Source organism: Phaseolus vulgaris, chromosome 3 (genome assembly GCF_051622355.1).
Source record: "Phaseolus vulgaris cultivar YP4 chromosome 3, ASM5162235v1, whole genome shotgun sequence".
NCBI lineage: Eukaryota > Viridiplantae > Streptophyta > Magnoliopsida > Fabales > Fabaceae > Phaseolus > Phaseolus vulgaris.
In genome coordinates, this window is record NC_143500.1 from 39,824,098 (window position 1) to 39,846,092 (window position 21,995).

General features: G+C 31.1%; 4 protein-coding genes and 1 non-coding gene across 5 annotated transcripts; 3 read left to right on the top strand and 2 right to left on the bottom strand.

The window, feature by feature from the left end:
- Positions 1 to 1,058: 1,058 nt before the first annotated feature.
- LOC137807527 (FkbM family methyltransferase) lies at positions 1,059 to 4,766 on the top strand. The gene is made up of 2 exons (XM_068608211.1): positions 1,059 to 1,823; positions 4,072 to 4,766. The coding sequence occupies exons 1-2, from the start codon at positions 1,215 to 1,217 to the stop codon at positions 4,432 to 4,434; spliced, it is 972 nt and encodes a 323-aa protein (XP_068464312.1). The 5' UTR covers positions 1,059 to 1,214; the 3' UTR covers positions 4,435 to 4,766.
- On the bottom strand, positions 4,758 to 8,147 carry LOC137807528 (uncharacterized). The gene is made up of 10 exons (XM_068608212.2): positions 8,022 to 8,147; positions 7,852 to 7,924; positions 7,556 to 7,683; positions 7,357 to 7,438; positions 6,783 to 6,865; positions 6,577 to 6,615; positions 5,762 to 5,832; positions 5,572 to 5,686; positions 5,344 to 5,446; positions 4,758 to 5,154 (listed from the first exon to the last, which is right to left on the bottom strand). Exons 2-9 carry the CDS (start codon positions 7,919 to 7,921, stop codon positions 5,372 to 5,374), a joined length of 663 nt encoding a protein of 220 aa, XP_068464313.1. The 5' UTR covers positions 7,922 to 7,924; positions 8,022 to 8,147; the 3' UTR covers positions 4,758 to 5,154; positions 5,344 to 5,371.
- Positions 8,045 to 11,242, top strand: LOC137807529 (DnaJ/Hsp40 cysteine-rich domain superfamily protein). The gene is made up of 5 exons (XM_068608213.2): positions 8,045 to 8,185; positions 8,273 to 8,370; positions 8,693 to 8,759; positions 9,626 to 9,722; positions 11,028 to 11,242. The coding sequence occupies exons 1-5, from the start codon at positions 8,128 to 8,130 to the stop codon at positions 11,104 to 11,106; spliced, it is 399 nt and encodes a 132-aa protein (XP_068464314.1). The 5' UTR covers positions 8,045 to 8,127; the 3' UTR covers positions 11,107 to 11,242.
- Positions 11,243 to 11,722: 480 nt separating this feature from the next.
- Positions 11,723 to 11,804, top strand: TRNAS-GCU (transfer RNA serine (anticodon GCU)). Its single transcript has one exon. It is a non-coding gene; the product is annotated as a tRNA-Ser (tRNA).
- Positions 11,761 to 14,951, bottom strand: LOC137805915 (peroxidase 25). The gene is made up of 4 exons (XM_068605793.2): positions 14,708 to 14,951; positions 14,330 to 14,509; positions 14,086 to 14,248; positions 11,761 to 12,326 (listed from the first exon to the last, which is right to left on the bottom strand). Exons 1-4 carry the CDS (start codon positions 14,903 to 14,905, stop codon positions 11,902 to 11,904), a joined length of 966 nt encoding a protein of 321 aa, XP_068461894.1. The 5' UTR covers positions 14,906 to 14,951; the 3' UTR covers positions 11,761 to 11,901.
- Between the last annotated feature and the right edge of the window lie 7,044 nt (positions 14,952 to 21,995).

The following is a 21,995-nucleotide window of genomic DNA, read 5'->3' on the forward strand; positions in this document are numbered from 1 at the left end:
TAAACGTAGTTCAGGAGTAAACTACTCTTAAACTATAATCCCTAAATTTCTTAACTTTATAATAGATCGAAGTAGTAACCCACACAAAGAGTAAAGTCTTAGAACAAGTTTTTTCTTCTTTATTGTTGAATTCTTAAAATATATCTCTCACTCGCATGATACACTCGGTTATACATTAACTTTTTAAAAAAAAAAGTATTATTGTGAAATCGAAAAAAAATATTCTAAACTAATACATGAGAGTCATTAAATTTGAGTTTTAAGACTCTGTACAAACTATTCAAACCCCCATTGGATTGAACATAGTAAATTCTAAGTATGAGTTAATATTCAAGTCTCATTTACCAGTATTGTTAAAAAATTTAAAACAAAATAATAAAGTACTAAAATAGAAAATTTGATTTGAAGTTAAACTTAAAGAGTGATTTTTATATGTTTGGTGGTGAGTCACTGTCAAGTCTAATGCTACGTTTTTCTTATTTTCTGATTGATGTTTTGATTCCCTGGTCTGAATGAAGATGATTTGTTAATGTTTTTTCTTCTTCAGGGATTTGTTTTTTTAGGTGGGATTGTTGGATCCAGTTAGGTGAGTTGGTTTTAAGAGTATGGTAGAATGGTTTGGATTTGGATAGTGAAGGTTTAGGGCTTCAGTTTTTTTTTTATACGTGTTGAACTATATTTGAAGTGGTTCACATTTATTGACTTTTTATTACCGATAAAAAAAATGTTTTTTTATATGCTTTAATACCTTTTAATTCTTTAAATTTAGACTATTTTTTTTCTTAAATTAAAAAATAATATTTTTAGCTTCTTTAATTTATAAATATTTGTTTTAATCGGTATTGCCAAACACCCATTAAAAATATCGTATATAAGAATAACTCACTTTGATTTTGTATTTTTATTTTCAACAACATTTAAAACAAACTTTTTCCAAAATACAGGAATTAAAAATAATAATTTTAAATTTGAAAGACAAAAAACATATTTGAATAATTTTTATATTACAATTTGGGACACTTGAGTTCTTTTGTTTTCCAAAATATTGTGCATGAAAAGAAAACAAAAATGACAGATAGTTTTAGTGTTATGCTTAAAGAAAAACACTTCTGAGTAGTTCTCGAACTTCAAGCAAGATCCAATCTAAAATAGAATTCTTTTTGTGTTTCCGTTGAGAGAAGACGAAGCTCTGATAACGCAGACACTTCTTTTCCATGGCAAATGCATGGAAAAGAGATAAGCCCACCAGACTCCTCTCCCCGAAGTTCCTCTTTTTACTCTTCTCTTCCACTCTCCTCCTCCTCTTCTTCTTCGTATTCCTCACCTCGCGTTCCTCAAACCCCTCCACCTCCACCCTCATCGCCCTCAACACCCGCCTCTCCTTCAATGCAGTCTCCCCCTTCGACTGCTCCGCCTCTCCGCAGGCCCACCCCGTCGTCGCCAACACCGTCGAGGGCGTGCGCTACCCATTCCTCTTCTCCCTCTCCGATTTTGGAACCCTCCCAGACAAGCCCCACAAGAACATCGTAAGGATGCTCAAAGGGAAGCCCTTTCGCAAGCCCGATATCTCCGTCACCATCCAGGACCTGCTCGAGAAGGCCAAGAGCGAGGGCAAGGACGGGTTTGTTGTCGACGTTGGTGCCAACGTGGGTATGGCCTCCTTCGCCGCCTCTGCTATGGGGTTTCGCGTTCTGTCGTTCGAGCCTGTGTTCGAGAATTTGCAGAAGATCTGTGAAGGGATTTACTTCAACCGAGTTGCGGATTTGGTCACTGTGTTCGAGGCCGCTGCGTCGGATCGCATTGGTAACATTACCGTTCACAAGGTCACATTTCTTGCCTTATTTATTTTTTAATTTAATTTTGATGTGCTATTTGTTGTGCTTGAATTGAATTTTGGTTTCCTATATTATAAGGTGAACTGTGATAAAGTGTTGTAGAAGTAGGCTTGTGTTAGTTGGATACTAGTTTACTTAGCTGGGAAAGAATAATTTCAAGTGCGTAGAGAGAAAAGTAGAGGAAATTGTTGTTGGTTGAAATAGATAAATTAAGAAAGAACTATTTCTTTAGTTATGAATCAATTTATGAAAAAGGCTTTGAGAAGTCACTTCTTCTGAAGTTCTAGTATGGTTTTCCACTTATGCTTTGTTCTCTAAAGAGTGAATCCGAATCAGCTCAATGTTTCTGTTAGGACGTTATAGACTTTCATGATAAACTTAGATTTTAATCCTTGGTTGCAACGATGACCATTATGACCTGATACCAGTTGAACCCTTACATTGGATCTATTAGCTTCAATCACAATTCAACAAGGAATAGAAGAAAAATGAAAACAAACGAAAAGAGGAATTCAGTAGGGAATGTGACAACAAGGCCACCCTTCTTTTATTTGACTCTATGAATTAGGAAATTTAAAGACACGAATCAAAAGTAGTGCCTAAAAGATTATCGATTTTGTCTCTAAAGCACATAGTTTAATTCTCCAATGAGTCAAAACTTCTTACACAATTCAACAAATTACTCCTTACATTATAGACCTAAAACTATTAGACTTGTCTAACTAATTAAACCCACTGGTCCAACAAGCTATGCGAGAAGCCTACTAACAAAAAATATGTCCAATAAGAGGTCTTAGTTATGCAAACTTGAAAACAGTTAAAAAAAGGTTCAACAAAGATCCAATACAATATGTATATAATTACCTATCTACTATTTAACACTAAATTTAGCCTCAAATATCTTTCTTAGCTCTATTATTAACATATTTAAATACAATTAATAAAGATGTTCCTGAATTTTCTTCTAGTTTAAGAATAGGAAGCAATTAGTGATACTTCAGTTGTAGTCTCTTGTAGTTTATGTTGTAGTCTCTTCAATATGTTGCAATACTTCAGTTGTAGTTTCTTCTAGTCTCCTGTACATAATGAGGTTATGTATAAATCAGTTAAAGCATATTTTGTAAGTTTTTCTTGAAGTACCTAACATGGTATGTAAGGCAGGCCCATGGTGCTGTTTGTATGGAACTTTTGTCCAGGATATTTTGCACTCTTGTAGAGAGATAAGGCGAGAGTGTGGTCATATTCTCTAAATCATGTGCTACATGAGGCTAACCATTCTTCAGTATGTAGTTTATCAACAAAAGAACATGGCACGTAGGAGGAATAGGATATCCGGGATGTTTACTTACTGTTTGCGGGATCCTCATGACTTTTCCCTTTCTATGTTATCTGAAAAATCTGCTGTTAGCTTCATAGAACCTATCTTTTTTTGTATTAGTTTTCTAATATTGTCTTTTACCCACTAAAAAGGTCGTTAAGTTTCCTGTTTGAAGTTATGTTGAAGCTTAAGGACATTCTTTAAATGAGCTGTTTTGGATCATTTGATGTGACCTTAAGATTTTGACAAACCTGATTAGTTCAGCTAGTTGGGTTGGATGGGGATTCAAATAAGGTCTTAGGTTCAGGTGATGACTTCCAATTCTGCCCCCACTATCCTCAGATTGCTGATTAAAAATTTAAAATTTTTATTAGAGCAGGTTAGTCCCTGCACATGGCATATTTGGAACGATGGTCTGTTTATCCATTAGGAAACTTTTTAAAGAGTCAGCTTGTCTGCTTTGGTGGTACAGACTCAGATGTTGCAAGTCTAAAATCTCCTCAGGAACCAGCTTGAAAAGTGGCCTCCAAATATTTATTATGTTCATTTAGCGATTGATATTGACTGGTTTCTGTAGCATCTTCTAAAAATAATGCACAAGACAGACTGTGCGTTATGCTCGGAAAAAAAATGTTACAGTTTGAAACGATGCAACAAAAATCTCTCTATTTTTTGTTTTAATCATGGTTGCCAACTCTGAATCCATGATTTTATTTGGAACTTCCGTTTCTTATGGAAACAAATGGATTTGGGGAGATAATCTGTAACATCTTACGGTAAGAGTTTTATACCATTAGGTGTAGTCCTCATTGTTTCGGACATGAAAACTAGAAGGACAAGAAAATGAAATTAATCTATTTAACATTTCAATTTCTGCTTGTCTTTCAATGCTGATTATTGAATTTCTTTATTTTCCAGTTGGTTGGTAGGTTAGACAACAGTGCGATTTCTGCCACAGGTGCAAAGTTGGCATTTAAGTCCAATGAAGAGATAGCTTTTCAAGTAAGAACTGTTCCTCTTGATGAAGTGATTCCGGAATCCGAGAGTGTTCTTCTGCTTAAGATAGATGTTCAGGGCTGGGAATATCACGTTCTAAAAGGAGCATCTAAGTTGCTCTCAAGGAAAGGAAGCCAAGCCCCATATCTCATATACGAAGAAGATGAGCGCTTATTACAGGCCAGTAATAGCACTGCAAAAGAGATTCGAGATTTCCTCCGTAGTGTGGGTTATCATGATTGTACCCAACATGGCACAGATGCACACTGCGTCAAAAAGGACTGATCGTAATATTGGTTTTCAGTTTTGCAGCCCCTGGATGGAAAACCAAGTTATTGCCGGTTGTAATATCAGCAAATTCACGAGTGTTGAATTCTAATGTTGATAGAAACGAGTTATGACGGGTGGCAACTACAACGCTAACTGCAAGCTGCTTCGTGATCACTATCAGTCCACGAAGTTTGAAATGCACGTGTTATTGGACATACATTACCTTAAATTATGATTCTTGGGTTGGCTTCGTGATCTTTCTATACAGGCCTTTATTTGTAGGCATTCGTTTAATGTATTCTACAATTATATTATTGAAATCTTTTTATAAAAATTACTTGTATCAACTTCTCACGTTTGATATATCGTAACCAATTCGGAGCTATGAATATACAGAGAGAGAACTACATCATCAGTGGAAGCCAACACAACTCAAATACTGGGTACTTTTAAATTATACATCTTCCAAAATGAAGTAAAATCACTGGTAAATCTCGAAAGGAATGAGACGAACTATATTCATGTGAAACAAGACTTCAAAATAATTGAATTGTATTTTTGTGTTGCTGAGGAAACTACATCCGAATTATTTGTTTAACTAAAGCTTTTCTGCTACTTGAAACAGCGAGAACAGTGTTCGTCATCTCAGCACACTAGCACAAACAAATAGCAATCCCAACATAAAAGTCTCTTTGCCTGGGCTCCCTCGATTTCAATGGTTTCCGAGACACCCCACTGTAAAACACGTGCATGTAAGAAACCTTAGAACCACTGTATTCTATGGTATAAGGATCAAATAACCATTTCGGTAGGCATTGATGCTATATGTAAATAAAATGAACAATTCTAAATCCTCCTGTAATAATATACCAATTCTCATTATCAATTGACGAAACTATTAAATGATTTTTAAGGTATTGATACCTGAGGCTCTAACCACACAGCTCCGTCCTTAGGATTCCTTTGGCCCACTAGTTTTTGAAGGGCCAGCTCTTTCCACCATAGCCTCATAAAGCTGCTTACCATTCTGCATATCAAAATAAATTACCAAGAACAGTAAAAGAAATGCTAAAGCTTAACGTCTGAAAATGAAATTTATTCTTAGCCATCTCCTATATGTGTATTGGTTGTGCTTGCATCCAAACTGCTTACAAAGATTATGGGAAAGAAATGAATTTGTCCTTCGGGCTTTGTTTGCGTCTCCTTGAAATAAACCAAGATAGGGAAGTTCGGCCACCAGAATTCCCAATTAACAAATGTTGAGTACCTGCAGCGTATCAAACTAGTTTTTGTTCTACTGTTGTGAAATTCTGGTAAGCGTATACAAGAATCAGGTACTTACTTCCAACGGTTTTCTCCTCCAACAAAAACATTTTCACCTGATTCCTGGAGCTGTTCACCTATCCTTACCTCCTAAAGCATAAAGTTTGTATACAACTAATATGAATAACTAAAAGAGACCATAAAAAAACAGCCTGGAATGATGAATATAAAAGTACATGAAGTCATGCACACAGATATAACATGCCGATGAAGTTACATAAACTAGGATGGAAACTGAAACTGAATGATAATTGCATATAAATATAAACCAGGTATAAAGTTACAATCGATCAAGCTGCAGAACTCTAGAACATAGTTTGTTTAGTCATGTAGTTTATCCTTTTGCATCAAGTTGGTGAAATCTAATAATAATCTCGTGCAAGGCTTGATGGAAAAGAGGCAGAGAATTTGCTACCAAGACATAAATGTTTGAAACAAAATTGTTCTCAGAAATCACGAGGGTGATTCTCTATTTTTTGTTGTTATGATTTACAATTACAAGGTCCACTTGTTTGTGGGTATAAAGGAACTGAGATGGATTCAATTATATAATGGCAAGACATTTTGTGCTCTTAGATTTGAAAAATGAATGGAAAAACTTAACTAGAAACTGCAATATGCATTACAAATTTTAAATGTTCCTTAGCAGTAACAATGTAAGTAGTGGACTTTTCTAATTAATTCGAACTAACGAATTTCAACACACTTTTTAGCTGTAATACGACAAAATATAAAGGTTTTTAAGAAAGTAAATAGTAAAGATTAAGTGCCAAAAAAGTAAAAAATACTATAAATAAACCACAAAGTTTTTGGAGAACTAAGAAGGTAACAAACCAGAGCATCATCTTCAAAGACAAATCTCACTCTAGTAGTCTGAAGAAATAAGAGACAAATGATAAGAGAAAAAAAGTCAGTTTCTAAAAAGGGAATGGTACGTATAATGTAGCTTGTAGCATACAGAGTGAAAAGTCATCAGAAAAGAAAGGTACTTGAGCCATGCTACACCTTTCTTAGTTACACCATCTTTTACTAATAATCACCTGGAACAACAGAAGCAATCCAAGGAGACCAACAGGTACTGCAGGTACTAGATTATCTGTGTAAATCAACCCACCAGCAATACCTGATTGAATTTTAAGCCAGATAAGATTTTGGTATGATAGTGCGGAAGAAAAGGAAAGTAAGACTCGGTCATAATGTTCAAAAGATGTTAAAAGTCTTGTTAAACTCATTTGAAAAGACTTGAATTCACCTAGTTCCAAAGAACCCAAAACTAAGGCAACATAATGGTCAGTAAGGGTGCTTTTTTTTTCAAATGAAAGAAATTCAATCCTTTAACAGATTGTGATTAGCCCAATAAATTGGCCACCAACCAAACTATGTAGTTCTAGATAGATTATTCAGCAAAGTCTACAAATTATATACGAAAGTATGGTGGACTATGGCATGTCCATTTGGTAAGAACAGTATGCACAATCCGCTCAATTATGTAGGATTATACCAAGTCATTATCCTCAGCTACAGATAAAATCTATACAGTAAGCATTATGCTTACTTGAAAGTCCAAAACTATGTGGTAAGACACATACAAATAAAGAGAGAATCAGTAACCACCGAGTAGCACAATTGAAATCCTATAATCTGGTTCAGGAATCACAGTCTCTCTGTTCCTCACGGACCTCACCTTCCTTCCAAGCTGTCAACAAAGAAATGCTAAAGTTACAACTACACCAAGACTTCAAATATATGCAAACCACATTATAAGCACTGTTAAATGAATTGACAGAGAAAACAGAAAGGGTGAAGTGGCAACCAGTGAGTGAACAACAAGACGTTTTCCATGGCTTCTAGCTATTTGTCTCCCACAGAAACTTGGATTGCACACAACTTGGCCACGAAATGAAGTTCTGAAAGCACTCGTGTAACCAATATTTTCCCTCTCTAAAATAACAAAGAAAACATAATAATAAAAACCAACACCAGAACCAAATTTTCCCACGAGTATCTTCGTGAGAATATACACACTTTATTGAAAAGGGAATGCGAATTTGGACAAAACTGACAAAGAACAGCCATGAATCTGCCGAAATTGCACGCAATTAAGCTTACTTTGGGAGGGAAGAAAGAGGTGTACGGACAGCAGAGTGCTCGCCATTTGTTTGTGTTTCACAAAATCCATGTCCTTGTTTTATGCACACAAAAGAAGGATTTTACCAAATTGCCCACTATTCATTGCAACACGTCCAAGGGCGTTAAAGTAATGAAAGCACGATATTTACCCACAAATTCTAAGACCTTATCTGCTCAAACTCGTATTAGTTGAGCTCACTCCTTCAGACCAAACTTGGCAACACTGTTTGATATTTTGGATCCCTCTGGTTGAGAATGTCGCACTCTCTTTGTTTTGCTCCTATTTGTTCCTTGGAATCCCCAAAGAAACCTGGTATTAATAACTCTCTCTGTTTGATTGTTCTTTCTTGGGTTTTGCGGTGCTTATACAATTGAATGAGAATTTGTATCACTTTAATAGGGACAGTTATCGGTAATTCGGTTACCCGAAAGGCTTTTGGGATGAAGGAAGCGTGTCAGAGTTCTAAAGTTCCAAGTTTTCAGTCTTTGAAGGTTAAGGTGAGAATTTTAAATTAGTTTTAGCATCCCATTTACAAATAAGGGGCTTTGTATTCAGTTTTCTTTCTTGTTTTTTGTGTCATCATGGTAGCATGTGTACATCTGTTTGGTCACTTTGGTGTACCATTCATTTTTGGTTTGAGATGTGTGGTTCATAGGCTGAAAGTTTTGTCCAGTAACATTTGGAAAAAAAAGTGCTAAGAAATGGGATATGGCACATGTAACTTGCTCATGCGTTAAATATATGTGCTTTCTGCTATTGTGTTTCGCAATGCATAATTGCATATACTTTGAATCCCTCTCTGATTTCTTTTTAATGCAGGCTACAGAAGATAAGAGTCAAAAAACAAAAACTAGGAGCATTGTTTGTTCTGATTGTGAGGGGAATGGTAAGTGAAAATGTAGAATTTTAATTTCAATTTTTAAGATTTTTTGCAGCTTTCTTATTCTTTGTTCAATGATGGTTCAGATTAGTTAGAGCCTTTGTATGATATCATACCGCAATTGCTAGCTTTATACGAAATTCAGAACAGGAAAACCTTAGACCTCGCGAACATTTAGATTGTCCAGTGCTTCTTGTTTTCTTGAGAAATTTTACACCTTCCCTTAAAAATTGTTGTGTCAATAGCGAAGGCAATGTCTTTAAAATCTATAAACTTTTAAAGCCTACTAACAAGATTGTTTCCCATTTGAGTGAAAACCATGCACCAAATACTGATATTGCCATAAAATTTCTCACAAAGTCACACCGTTCCAGTGGGGATGTAGCATATCCTCTTAGTAAGAAACCCAATTAGTCTGGAGGTATGTTCACGCTTATTATGTTTCAGTTAGCTATTACTGATGATGGTTCTCTACTATGCATTTACATTCACAACATCCGGGGCATAAAGGAAATCATCTCTCAAGCAAATGGTGGAACTGGTGACTGATTCAAACAGATGAAAATGTCTATTTAGCACTTGGCTAAATCCTATCTTATTTAGTCTTCTCCTATTTCTGTGTATACCTATTTCTTCATATGCCTTGGGTAGACATGTGAAGGTAGACTTTGACCGGTCTTGGTTTTTATTTGGGCTTGATAGCAAGGTTAAGGCCAAGGCTGGAAAAATAATACAACAAGATCAGTCCATGCATATTTGAGGCCTGCTTCCAATTTCTTGGAGAGCTATATTTGAAGTATTTTCTCTCTTTCTACCATTAAAAACATCAGTATTAAACTCACTGGGTTGTTATGTTTTTGCTCAATTGGCAGGTGCAATAATGTGCACTCAATGCAAAGGTACTGGCGTTAATTCTGTAGATCACTTCAACGGACAATTTAAAGCCGGTGGATTGTGTTGGCTATGCAGGTAACTGAACCATACCTCATTCCTTTCCTCTCCCTTTATTTTATCGTGTGAGCCTGTGTGAGTGTGCTTTGTTAAGTATTGTATGGCGAATAAGTATTCATTTATACACATCAATTTCTATCTCCTCTCCACCTCCTCCAAGAAAAACTATATGCATCATTACCAGTGTTGCTACTAAACTATGCTTGTCAGCAAGGATTAACTAGAGAAGAAATAAACAGTCTATCTCAGCCAATAAAAGTCAAGATCGAACTTTCTGAGAACTTTTATTATTGGCATTAGTAGAATATGTAATAGCATAAGATTAAATGATTGTACAATATATTAAGAAGTGGACTTTACGTCTAAACTCAACCTCATAAAACCGGCTCATGAGGTTGAGGTTTGCACCCACTTATATACAAGAAAGGCTCTAATCTCTAGTCGATGTGGGATCTCCAACACAACCCTTTCATGCCGAGACTGCCAACTCGTGCGTGAGACTATATATTATGGGTGATCCGATAGCGGCCCGATAGCGGGTGGCACGATAGGCCCAACACAAACACTCGCTAGGATAGGTTCGAAAATGGCTCTGATACCATATTAAGAAGTGGACTTTACGCCTAACTCAACCCCATAAAACCGGCTCATGAGGTTGAGGTTTGCACCCACTTATATACAAGAAAGGCTCTAATCTCTACTCGATGAAGTTCTTTTCAGTCATATTATCACTATTGTTGTCCACATGGGATGAGTATTTTCCTTTTTTTCTTCCCCTCCTTGAAGCTTAATTGGTTCTGTTTAGAACTATAGCAAGTCACTTTGAGTTTTTTTCCTATTCTAGTTGGGTTTTGGATTCTTTGGCTTGAATGCGGCTGATTCTTTAAAGTTAGTTAGCGTTTGATTTTGGTTGTTCCTTAGTCCAGTTGATATTAGTGTCTAGCTAGGAGAATGATTTTGTGTATTCCTCTAAAAGTGGTTCTATTTATTTATTTTTTATTGTTGATAAAAAAAAATAAAAAAATAGCAAGTCACTTAGCTGCATTTTAATCAGAAAGCAGTATGAAAAATTTAATGTTATTTTGTTCCTTCTCCGTTTGTAATTTTAATCATGTAATATGTTGTTTGTGTGATAGTTTGTTTCTATAATGGCATTACTTTCAGTAGTCATGATTTTGTTAAATATATTTAAATAAACCCTGCAAAATAGACCACTTGTATAATAGCCATGACAGATATGTGTCAAAGGACTTGGGATTATAATTGCCAGTGCCATAGGTTTAGCTTCAATCTAATTCTATACGACATATGTGTTCCTTTCAGGGGTAAAAAAGATATTTTGTGTGGATCCTGTAATGGAGCTGGCTTTCTTGGTGGATTCATGAGCACATTTGATGATTAAAAGTTTGGCTAGATTGAATTAAAGATTCCTAATGGCTATTTTCTTTTCTTTTATTTTATTTTTGATCAGCAAGAATTCCTTAGTTGGTCTTTTTGTAATGTGTTTTCAATAATGCATTCTGCACTTGTACTACTAAGATTTTGTCTTAAGTTTGAGTTTTGTTTGCCATCATATACAAATCACGGTAGGCCAAGAGTAAAAGGGAAATAAGGAAACTGTAATATATGTATAACTTAAAAAATAAAATACAAAATGTAAAAGGAAGAAAAGACTAATACATACTCAATTAAGAAACAAATCTATAGTGAAATTAACAAATTTATCTTTATAGTGATTACTATATTTATGTTCATGAAAACAACGGAAATTCATATTTTTAATGTATCCTATATATCATATTTAGCTATTTAATTGTTCTTAAGTGTTAAAGAACAATGTTTTGGTTTAAAAAAAGGTATATTACACAACGCTTTTCAGAAAGCAAATAAAGGAAATGTATATCGTCAGTGTTTAAATTATTTTGCTTTTAAAATCAATCTTAAAGAGTAAAATTAGTTATTATGAATTCTCTCTGGAAAACGATAAATAAAATTAATACTTAAAGTGGAACATCAAAGTCGCTTTGGCCGAGTGGTTAAGGCGTGTGCCTGCTAAGTACATGGGGTTTCCCCGCGAGAGTTCGAATCTCTCAGGCGACGAAACTAAATTTTTATACCTTACCTGGTTTTTTTATTTGCTATTTTAAACTGAAAACTTGGTCTGTTTTTATTTCTTGATACTTATATGATACGAAAATCATGAATTGAATTTTGAACACACTTTTCTGATCTCTCCGGCAGTGCCAGTCTTCACCTCTATGCTACTTAACTTATTCATGGCCTTTGGAAATTCAAATTCAAATCTGAAGCCCAGAAGGCCTCTAAAAGTGCCAGCATAATTTTTGACCTCAGTTTGAGTTGCAGGATCTTCCCACAACCTCTGGTCTGACTCAAGAACTCCATAACCATCACGTACATTCTTGAAGAAACTAACATCAAATTTGGCAGGACTATCTTTGTCCAAGGCCACCTTTTTCAATCCATCTCCATTCTTTGGACAAAGTGCTTCAAGTTGAGGTAAGAATTCTGCGTTTATTGAGGGATCAGGTTGACCAGAGGAGGTGAAATTGTATAGACGATAGCTGAAGAACCTGCAATCTGTCTGCCCAATTGTATGTGCACCTCAACACACACAAACAAGACATATATAAAAACATTATTATTATTATTATTGCTACAAGGAATTCATAATTAATATTAAATTTTTGTTGTTTTTAATAAGAAAAATGTTGTTTTGGTAACTGTATAACCAAAGTCATTAGTAGATATTTTAATAAAAATTATTTCTCCTTTGTGTTCTTAACCTATGAATCTTGTAATAATGTTTGTAATGGTCAAAATGATAACAATACATTATGAAAATCTCATTCATATTTCTTCTTTGTTTTTTTTTTAAATTTAATTTTTTTAATATTTTAAATCTTACAATTGTTATTCTTGTAATAATAAAAGGGAAAAAAACAGTGAAAAAGAAGTATCATTATATTCAAATTACGTGTTTATAATAATATATTAATGAAATATGTGTACGAGTATTATTTTTTTCTTACAGAATAAAAAATCAAAATTAATTATTATAATAAGTTTTGAAATTATGAAAAAATTGTCCATAAAAAATTATAAAAATAAATCATTTTTCTTAATTTTTATAAATTTTGTGAGTAGTTTTTTTTATTGTGGGTAATTAATTGAATTTTAAAAAATAATTACAAAAATTTTAATTTTCATATAAATATTCATAACATATAATGATAATTTTTCATTATTTTGACACACACAATTCAATTCATGTCTCTATATTATATTTTAAAAATTTTCTCCATACAATATAATATATCTGTGGTAGAAATCAAAGAAAAAGAGAAGGAAGAGAAAAACTACCACTACAAATGGTAGCAATCAAAGAAGAAGGGAAGTAAGAAGAGAAAAATTACCACTACCAAAAAAACATGAAATAAAAATCAATTTTAGAAAAAAAAATAATTAGTTGTTATAATAATTAAATTAGAGACCATTTTAGAAACTAACAAAAAAATTTGGTTTCTAAATTAGAATATTTTATTGTTAAATTGTTTTTAAATTGATATTTAATTAACTACCAAAGTTTTAACTACTAATTATTTAGTTTCTAAATTTGGTAGCAAAAACCATGGTTGCTAACCAAAATATTTTTAATCTCTAAAATAATCTCTAATTTAGTCACTATACCAACTAATTATTTTTTGTTTCTAAAAATTGGTTTCTATTTCATGATTTTCTTGTACTGTACCACTTCAGTACAATTATAATAATACACATTATGTTCTTCTATTATTCTTTTTTATATAAATATATAATTTATATTAAGTTTTTAATGTTATTTTTATTCAAATTATAATCTACACATTAAATACATAAGACAATATATATAAATATATAATTAAAATTTATATAAATATTAAGTTTTAACGTATTAAAATAAAATAGTATAATAATACAAAAATAGGAGTAACGAGTGTTTCAGTAGTAATGATAATGAAATTAATTAATTGCAAGTGTAAGTTTATAGTCAAAATCTGTTTTTTCTCTATTAAATCAGGAGTTTCGTAATATTTGTATTTAGCTATGCAAACTTCAGTATAAAATACATATCACTTTTGTTCCTGATACTAGCAGCATAAATAACAAGACAGACATTTATAATAACACAGTCTTCTTTAATTTTCTAATATGTTCCAAATTTTTGGTTAAAATTGTAAAAAGTTATGAATTTATGAGTAGTGCTAATTAAATATGAAGTGAGATCCACAAAATTTAGTTTGATAGAAGTGTGTTAAAGAAGTGTATTAGAAAGTATGTTGTTTAACCTTTGTTTCAGTAAATACTATGACAGAGAGCATACCAACTAAAGTGACAAGGTCATGATCATCTAGACCTTTGGCAGCAAATTTTTGTCTCTGTACTGAAACTGAGTCAACTGGAGCAGGCAAACTTGAGGTTTCAGATGATAAAGAAATTCTCCCATCTCTTCTTCCTGCGGCTACTGCCCAACCTGGGCCATCATTCTGCCATTTTCACACTGTTAATTTCTTACATTCCTTCAAAATGGACAGTGTTACACAAAGTTTCAAGAGTTTTTTTAATACCAAAACGACAGCATCACGTGCAGCAAATACTACGATGTCAGCACATGAGACAATTCCGGGACATATGGCTTCTATTTGGGATTTTGCATCATCAATCACTTCAAAACCTCTTAAACCAATGTTTGCTTTTGCATTTATCTCTGCAGAAGACCCTGTAATCAAAATTGAACCATCGCATCCCTGCGAGAAAAATTTAGACAAGAATACCATGGAGCAAATAAGAGAAACTATAATTGTTAATTCAGAAAATTAGGAGAAGAAATGTTATCAATTCGTAATTTATTGTTAAGATGTATATGTTGTTCAATTTTAATCTTGATCATGGTATGCTTCATTTTTAGTTCCATTTTTAAAGCGTTTGATGTTTAGATAGGTTACCTGCACAAAGCAATCATGGAATTGAAGCCTGAGAAGGGCAGCAGCAATGGTTGGATCTTTTTTGAAGTGGGATTCAACAGTGGACCTTACGGTGGCCTCTGCTTTTGGACATGAAGTAGAATAAAACTCGTTTTTCAATTCAGCTTCTACTGCCAAACTCATCACTAAAATCATTAGGGAACCCAATATGGCATCCATTTTCGTACCAACAATGCAATCAGAAACTTGCTATTTGATGGTTCACTCTCTCCCCTGCTATAGGTATTTATAGTCACTTAGTGTCCGTTATATAAGAGTTTGTCTCTTTCCATATGATTGTGTTTTTCTTAGTTTTGATAAGGTTTTGGCCCATTTGTCAATGTTATTTTGATAAAGTGGATAAATGAGAATTCAAGAAAGTAAAAGATGCATTCCCATTTTGGGTTTTCTTGAGTTCATACTATATGCAGAATCAAAGATGGGATTCATAGTTTAGATTGCATAATGGAAAGGTGTTTTACAGAGGAAAGATCTATAAACTTTTCTTGTCTTCCAGCCATATAACTTAAAAAGAACTTAAGGGACAAGCCATGACAAGCAAAAGCAAAAGTGAAATAAAGATTAAACATAAAAAGAATGAAAGGACATGAAAGATGGAGGAACCTGTTACCTTCTTCTACTTATAAATGTTTTTTTTAAGATAACTAAGTGAAAAAATCAATCTGCTTTGTTTGGATTGGGAAGTAGAAAGTTAAGAATATGGAAGTGTGAGGATTTAAGAAGAAAGTGTGAAGAAAATTTAGTGTATTTGGATTGGGATATATTAGAGTGGATGTGTGAAGAAAGCTTATTGAAATTTGTGAGTAATGTAATGGTTGTGAGAAAAATTTAATTTTTTTTAAATGTGAAAAATGTAAGTTTACAAATTTACTCTTATTTTTAAAATATTTAAAATATTTTGTAAAATTAAATTTAACTAAATTTTTATATAAAAAAATACAAGTCTCTTATCATTTTTAGAACATATTTTTTTTGTAAAAAAAATTATAAATAATATGATGACTGTGATTGAAAAAAAAATCACAAATTCATTTAATATATGAAAAAAATTAACTAATTAATTTATATAATTAATATTATTGATTATTATATAAAAAAATTATATAAATAATTATTTTATTTTTATTATTAATATTAATATTTAATGCAAGTAAATACAATTAAATAATTATTATTAATAATTATTATTATTAAAATTATTTGATTTACATTTATTATGATTATTTTAAAAATTTATTTTAGTTAATATTATTATTTATAATTTTATTATTATTTTATAAATTAATTTTAAATATTATTATTATTTTAATATTTATATTATTAGTATTAATAATATTTTTTATTATTATATAATAAAATTATATACATAATCGATTCCTTTTAGTATTTTTTAACCAACATAATTAATTACCTTTTTAGATTAGTAAGGACAAAAACTTATTTCAATATCTATTTACATGTATTTCCTTCATCTCTTCTTGTTTCCTTAGTAGCTTAGAAAGGATGCCTACAGTGTAGCATTGTACAAATCTCTGCTCGCACTTCCTCACACAATTTCGTCTTCAACAATAGTATATTTGTGGATCCAAACAGAACGTAAAAGGTACTCAATTTCAATTTGTACAAGTAAACCAATTTTATTTATAACAACTTGAGTAAGATAACATTTACAAAAAGTTGTTTATGAATAAAAAATATTATTTTAATTATAAATATTAAATATATAAAATGTTTAAAATTATTAATAATTATCTGTAATTACAAAATAATATTTGTATTTATAAGTAAATCTTGTAACCAATTTCTATTGAAAAAGCTTAAAAAAAAGGTGTAATATGAATGTAGAAGATTTTTAGTATGTAGTTATGAACGTAATTTTATTCGTAATTCAAAGCTTTAATAATAGAATTTTACACTATAATTATGAATAACATTATTATTTAATTAAGAATGATCTAACGGAGTTTATTTTGATCTCACTTTTTTATTTTTGTTAATTTTGTGTTTTAGGCAAAGTAGGGGATCTGACTAGACAATCTAGTGGTTATACAAAATAGACGGTCTAATAGGAGCGTTTGACTAAATGAAATGAATGAAGTGTCTACCACTGTGAATAGACCGAATAACGCAAAAGTCTAAGTTGGTTATTTGAATCAAAAGAGAAAACAAATTATAAGCTAAAGAATTAGATAATAAAATCTACAATACCTTTAAATTTTTTTTGAAGTAAATCATCCCCGAAGATATGAATAAATAGAGTTCGTGATTCAATAGGAAATACAATCCAATAATTATATAAAGTTGGAAACTAAAAAATTGTGAACAAAATCTAAACCAAAATATTATCCAAAATCAAGCTTTAAAGAGAAATCATCAAGCTTCAAAGCTTGACAATGATGTTGAAAAAATGAAACATTGGAGTTTTCTTAGTTTTATTTATTTTCTTATTTGTAATTATTTTGTTTTGTCTTTGCATCAAATTCTTTGAATTGATTCTCTTGTAATTTCATAATAAATTATGAGGTTCTTTGCAATTAAAGTTTTGTTCTTCAATATCATATCATATTTTACTATGCTAAATGTTTGGTCTTTTTTTTTAATTTAATTGTTATTTTAGAAATTACTTTTAAATGCATTTTGATAATTCAATTTTGTCTTTAATTAAACTTTTGTTTAGTGTTTTGAACAATTTATTGGGTGTATGATTCAAGAGGTAAAAGATTAAAATTCTTATGAGTAGACACATGAAGATGAATAAGGTACTAAATAAATTAGTAGACACATATTTCATTAACGAGTTTTGGTTTTTTTTTGACACGTGTTTAGTCAATTCAATCTTGTTTGGATGATTGAATAAAAAATATATGTATCAATTTATAAAGAATTTATTATTAAAAAAGCTTAAAATTTAACCTACTTTCTTTAGTATTTTTTATTATCTATTTTTATTTACTTTATTTTTCTGCACAACAATTTTAAAAACCTATTTTACTTTATTGTTTAACTGATTTTTACTATTAAATTTATTTGAAGACGAATTGAATTCATCTAATTTTTTTATGTTAAACTATGTAACAGTGTCATCTCCATTTCAATCATTTTGATTGCCTGCTACATGAATGCAACCTGCAATTTTAAAAATATTTTACTTATAAATAAATCTTAGTAATTTCTATTGAAAATTATTAAAAAGAGGTGTAATACCAACTTAGAAGAGTTTTAGTACGTAGTCAAAATAGATTAGCTATGGTCATTAATGAAATATTAATCACTTTGCTGTTTTAATATTGTAATTAATAAAACATTAATTACATTAATTACATTAATTTATACTCTCATTTTCTCTCTCTTTCATATTAATTAAATAAAATGATATAATCGGGAAAAACTGAAGAAGTAATTAATAAAGCAATAATTATTCTAACTCTGAGATTTGTATTATAGTGATAAGCTTAAGACATATACTTTTTAAGACATTCCTATTGGAAAATAAATTAAAAATAAATAAAATATTTTTTTCTTAAAAGTATCAACAACAACAAAAATAATTAAAGTGGGTTTTATAAAATTCTTTATTGAAGTAAAAGTTACCAGAAAGTCTTAAAAATTATATAACAAAGCAATATTTTAGAAAAAATAAATTAAGATATAATATACACCGATAAGACATAATAATTTAAGGTTTTTTCAGTGAAATAAAAAATGCATTTAATATTTCTATTTTGAATGCAGTTTTAGTGAGTTACTTATAATACCATTTTTAGTTTTCTTATTTTAATATATATTATGAAATATAATTTATTAGAGTAATTAATGAAGTATTAATTATTATAACTCTTAATTGATCAGAATTTAATGAAATATTAATAATTTTCCCTTTAATTACCGAAAATTAAAGATATAGTTTTTAATTAGTTTGGACGGAAGTATATTAATGACTAACTAATGATAAATTTTTCAGTCCATCTTATATTTTTATGTCTACGAGGCCTATTTTATTAGAATATTTTTTAAAATATTACCACAAAAACTCTTCTATATTTAATAAATACTATTGTATTTTTGACGTAATTTCAGGTTTTTATTGCAATTAACCATTTTCTTTTTTATATCTTTTTTATTCCTTAAATATTGCTCTTCAGCTTTTTCTCTTATTTTTTTGCTTTAGCATTTACTTAGTTCTTGTTCATAAGAGCTCTAGTTCATGAACTTTGATGAAAAGTAACCTTAATTGGGTCACTTCGGAGAAAACATTGTAGCAAATTAATGTTGATTAGCTAGCACCATGTGAAAAGAAAGTAGCTGAGTGGTGACATCACCCTAAGTAACATTAATATATTTGGATTCCAATTTCAACAATTAAATCAACTTTAATTTTCATTAAATATTTTTGCTAACGTGTTTCATTTTTTTTCAGTTAAAAATATAATTTTCCCCAAATTTTAATGAATTTATAAATCATAATGACTTTTTTATTAATTTTGTTTCAATTCAACTTAATTTAATTTTGTATATATAATAAAATATAAGTAAAACAAACACTATCTACTTAACATATGAATATATATAATTATCTCATAATTGTATTTAAAAAAATATCCCTCTTCATATGAATTTTAATATATACATCAAAAGTTTTAAAAACAAATAAAACATTCAAATTAAAATTATCACATCCTCCCGCTACTCACTTAAGAACTCTATTACCTGCAATCTCATATGCTCTCATGTACAACACGATCATCACAAATAAAGAAACAAACACAAACAAATAACAGGGTAAGCTAGCTATAACAAAGTTTTCTATATAATTTAAATTTCAAATTGATACACAAAATTCATAAATTCTCATACAATTTCTCAAACATTTCACATAACCATCAAGTGTCTATCACGTTCATCATCACATTACTCTTGTCAGATTTCTACTGACTCACATACTTAGACATTTGACTCTACTTTCGGAAGACTCGTGTATTGAAATTAGCATCCAGCAACTTGCACCTATCATACTACTACTGTGAAACCCACACAACCATGTGTATAATTATCTCAATATCTCATCATCTCATCATCTTCATATGACAGGGTAAATCCATTTGATCTGCTCTGATTAGTTCTTTCAAACCTCAGACTCAGCCAAATGGACCTCCTTCGACTCTCACCAACTGAATAACTTCATCTATGTGATTCCATTATATCAGTAGAGTCAGGATCGTCTCATTCACAGGACACTCACAAATCAATACACCCTAATAACAATCTCAACACGGTATTTCCTTTCCTGAAAATACTATGTCTTGATCACACTTTAACCTCATTACATACATCATTTAACATATCAATGCACCACTCAATCACATCATATTTAAACTTTCTAAACAATCCAAATATATCTCAAACTTTACTTAAACACATAATCAATTCTAAATATATGCTCTTTAAATCAATCATCATCTAAAATCAAACAACCACTTCTCATCAAACATCTCACTTAAGTAATTCAATAAAATATTAAAAAAGAACAGTTCAACTCATTTATATTATCATTCAAACACTTTCAATTCTCAATCACAAACACTTTCAACAATTTATTCACCTTAAAATCAATATAAAAGATTCAAAATCAACAATTTCAGTCAATATATTATTTTACTTTTCAAAAGAGACAATCATGTAAGTAAATATTGGAATTGGTGACCACGCCACTCTCATATCAAGATCTTCTAACCTAGGGTTCTATTGAAAGGAATACGACTAACTTCCCTTACCTGGACTTGAGCAAATGCTCACTAAGAGTTTCGACCCACCAAAAGCTTAAGGATAACCCAACCTGCACCACAAAGTCCTGATCACAAATCTAACTATATCACTATGACCTTGATCTAATAGAGACTAATTCTGAAGATAAAAACCATTCTGAAGATAAAAACCTCACATGCAAACTTAACTAAAAGACAACCCTAACCAAATCAAAACTAACCAAAGGAAAATGAGCCAAAAATGAACTTACTCTATCTAAGATTCTGATCGGGAAATCTCGTAGAGTTCACTGTCAGGAGTCCAATGGCAGACTCTGATCATCAAACTGATGAGCGAGCAGGTCAGAATCTTAGAGAGAAGAGAGAGGAAAGGAAAAAAGGAACAAAAATGAACTTACTCTATGAAAGATTCTGATCGGGCTATTACCGTTAATGAAGATGAATATTCCTTGTCTGATGTGGTGCATCAAATGGAGCTTATGAAATCGCAATGGAGAAAGGGAGGTTCTGATGAACCCTAATTGCAAATGAAAAAGAGACAATGACTTAAGCATAAAAGAGAGAAAAAACATAGAAAAGAAAATACAAAAGAAATTCTTATTTACTTGTATATTAGAGAGTAAAATACATGGTGTATATATAAGAAAAAGATTAAGACCTAGATGAAACAGAAAAGGAAAGTTGTGTTGAAGATGGTTGCTGCCCCTTCAAGATTGTGTTTGATGAAGACTTGTATGTTGTGTTTGATGAAGACATTTATGTGCTTTCCATGTATTTGTGCTTTGCTTTAAGAATGCCTTAGTTAGTGCTTAGAGGTTGTCTAAGAGTAGCTTTTTGCTGAGTATCTCACCTCATAACCACTGGCCATGTGTTAAGAACAAGCATAAGTTTTCTAAAATTGTTTTTCACATGTTTTACACAAAAACACGTTTTACTGCATAAAAATAAATCTGTTCTTTTCTAAATAAACAGATTCATTTTCTTCACTGATGCCTTGGCTAAAGTCTTGTAAAAAATTGATTTTGTGCATCAGGTATTTTGACTAAGTCTTCTTCTTTTCAAAACGACTGAGTTTTAAATTGTTAAACTTTCTCTGTTTTCGTTTTGAAAAATAAATCTGTTCATCTGTAAATGAATAGATTCTTTTTGCCTCTGGTGCCATGACAAGCTTAAACATTTTTCAGTTTTATCTCAGCACCAGAATGGTTGACTAAGTCTCCTCACTTAACAGATTCTCTAACTGCTTTTGAAAATAAATCAGTTTATTTTATTTTCAATCTGTTCATTTTATAACAGCTTTAACTGTTTTTCAAAATTCTGTTATAAGCTGGCTTTCTATAAAATGCAAACTTGTTTCTGAGCTTAATAACGATTCAAACAGTTTATACATTTGCAAAAAACAAGTTTTGATAGTAGAGAGTTAAGTGTTTTCAAGGATTAGCATTTGTTCTTCAAAGATTTCAAAAATCACAAAGTGCTTGTTCTTG

Bases quoted from the DNA above. Each gene is read 5' to 3' on its own strand.
- LOC137807527 (XM_068608211.1), top strand. From the start codon at position 1,215: ATGGCAAATGCATGGAAAAGAGATAAGCCCACCAGACTCCTCTCCCCG. The intron at 1,824-4,071 runs GTCACATTTCTT...TTTATTTTCCAG, and splicing joins GTAACATTACCGTTCACAAG to TTGGTTGGTAGGTTAGACAA.
- LOC137805915 (XM_068605793.2), bottom strand. From the start codon at position 14,905: ATGGATGCCATATTGGGTTCCCTAATGATTTTAGTGATGAGTTTGGCA. The intron at 14,249-14,329 runs GTATTAAAAAAA...TGAAAATGGCAG, and splicing joins CACGTGATGCTGTCGTTTTG to AATGATGGCCCAGGTTGGGC. The intron at 12,327-14,085 runs GTATGCTCTCTG...GTGTGTGTTGAG, and splicing joins TGACCTTGTCACTTTAGTTG to GTGCACATACAATTGGGCAG.
- LOC137807528 (XM_068608212.2), bottom strand. From the start codon at position 7,921: ATGGATTTTGTGAAACACAAACAAATGGCGAGCACTCTGCTGTCCGTA. The intron at 7,684-7,851 runs GTAAGCTTAATT...TTGTTATTTTAG, and splicing joins CCTCTTTCTTCCCTCCCAAA to AGAGGGAAAATATTGGTTAC. The intron at 7,439-7,555 runs GTTGCCACTTCA...CTTTGTTGACAG, and splicing joins GTCTTGTTGTTCACTCACTG to CTTGGAAGGAAGGTGAGGTC.
- LOC137807529 (XM_068608213.2), top strand. From the start codon at position 8,128: ATGTCGCACTCTCTTTGTTTTGCTCCTATTTGTTCCTTGGAATCCCCA. The intron at 8,186-8,272 runs GTATTAATAACT...TCACTTTAATAG, and splicing joins GGAATCCCCAAAGAAACCTG to GGACAGTTATCGGTAATTCG. The intron at 8,371-8,692 runs GTGAGAATTTTA...TTTTTAATGCAG, and splicing joins TTCAGTCTTTGAAGGTTAAG to GCTACAGAAGATAAGAGTCA.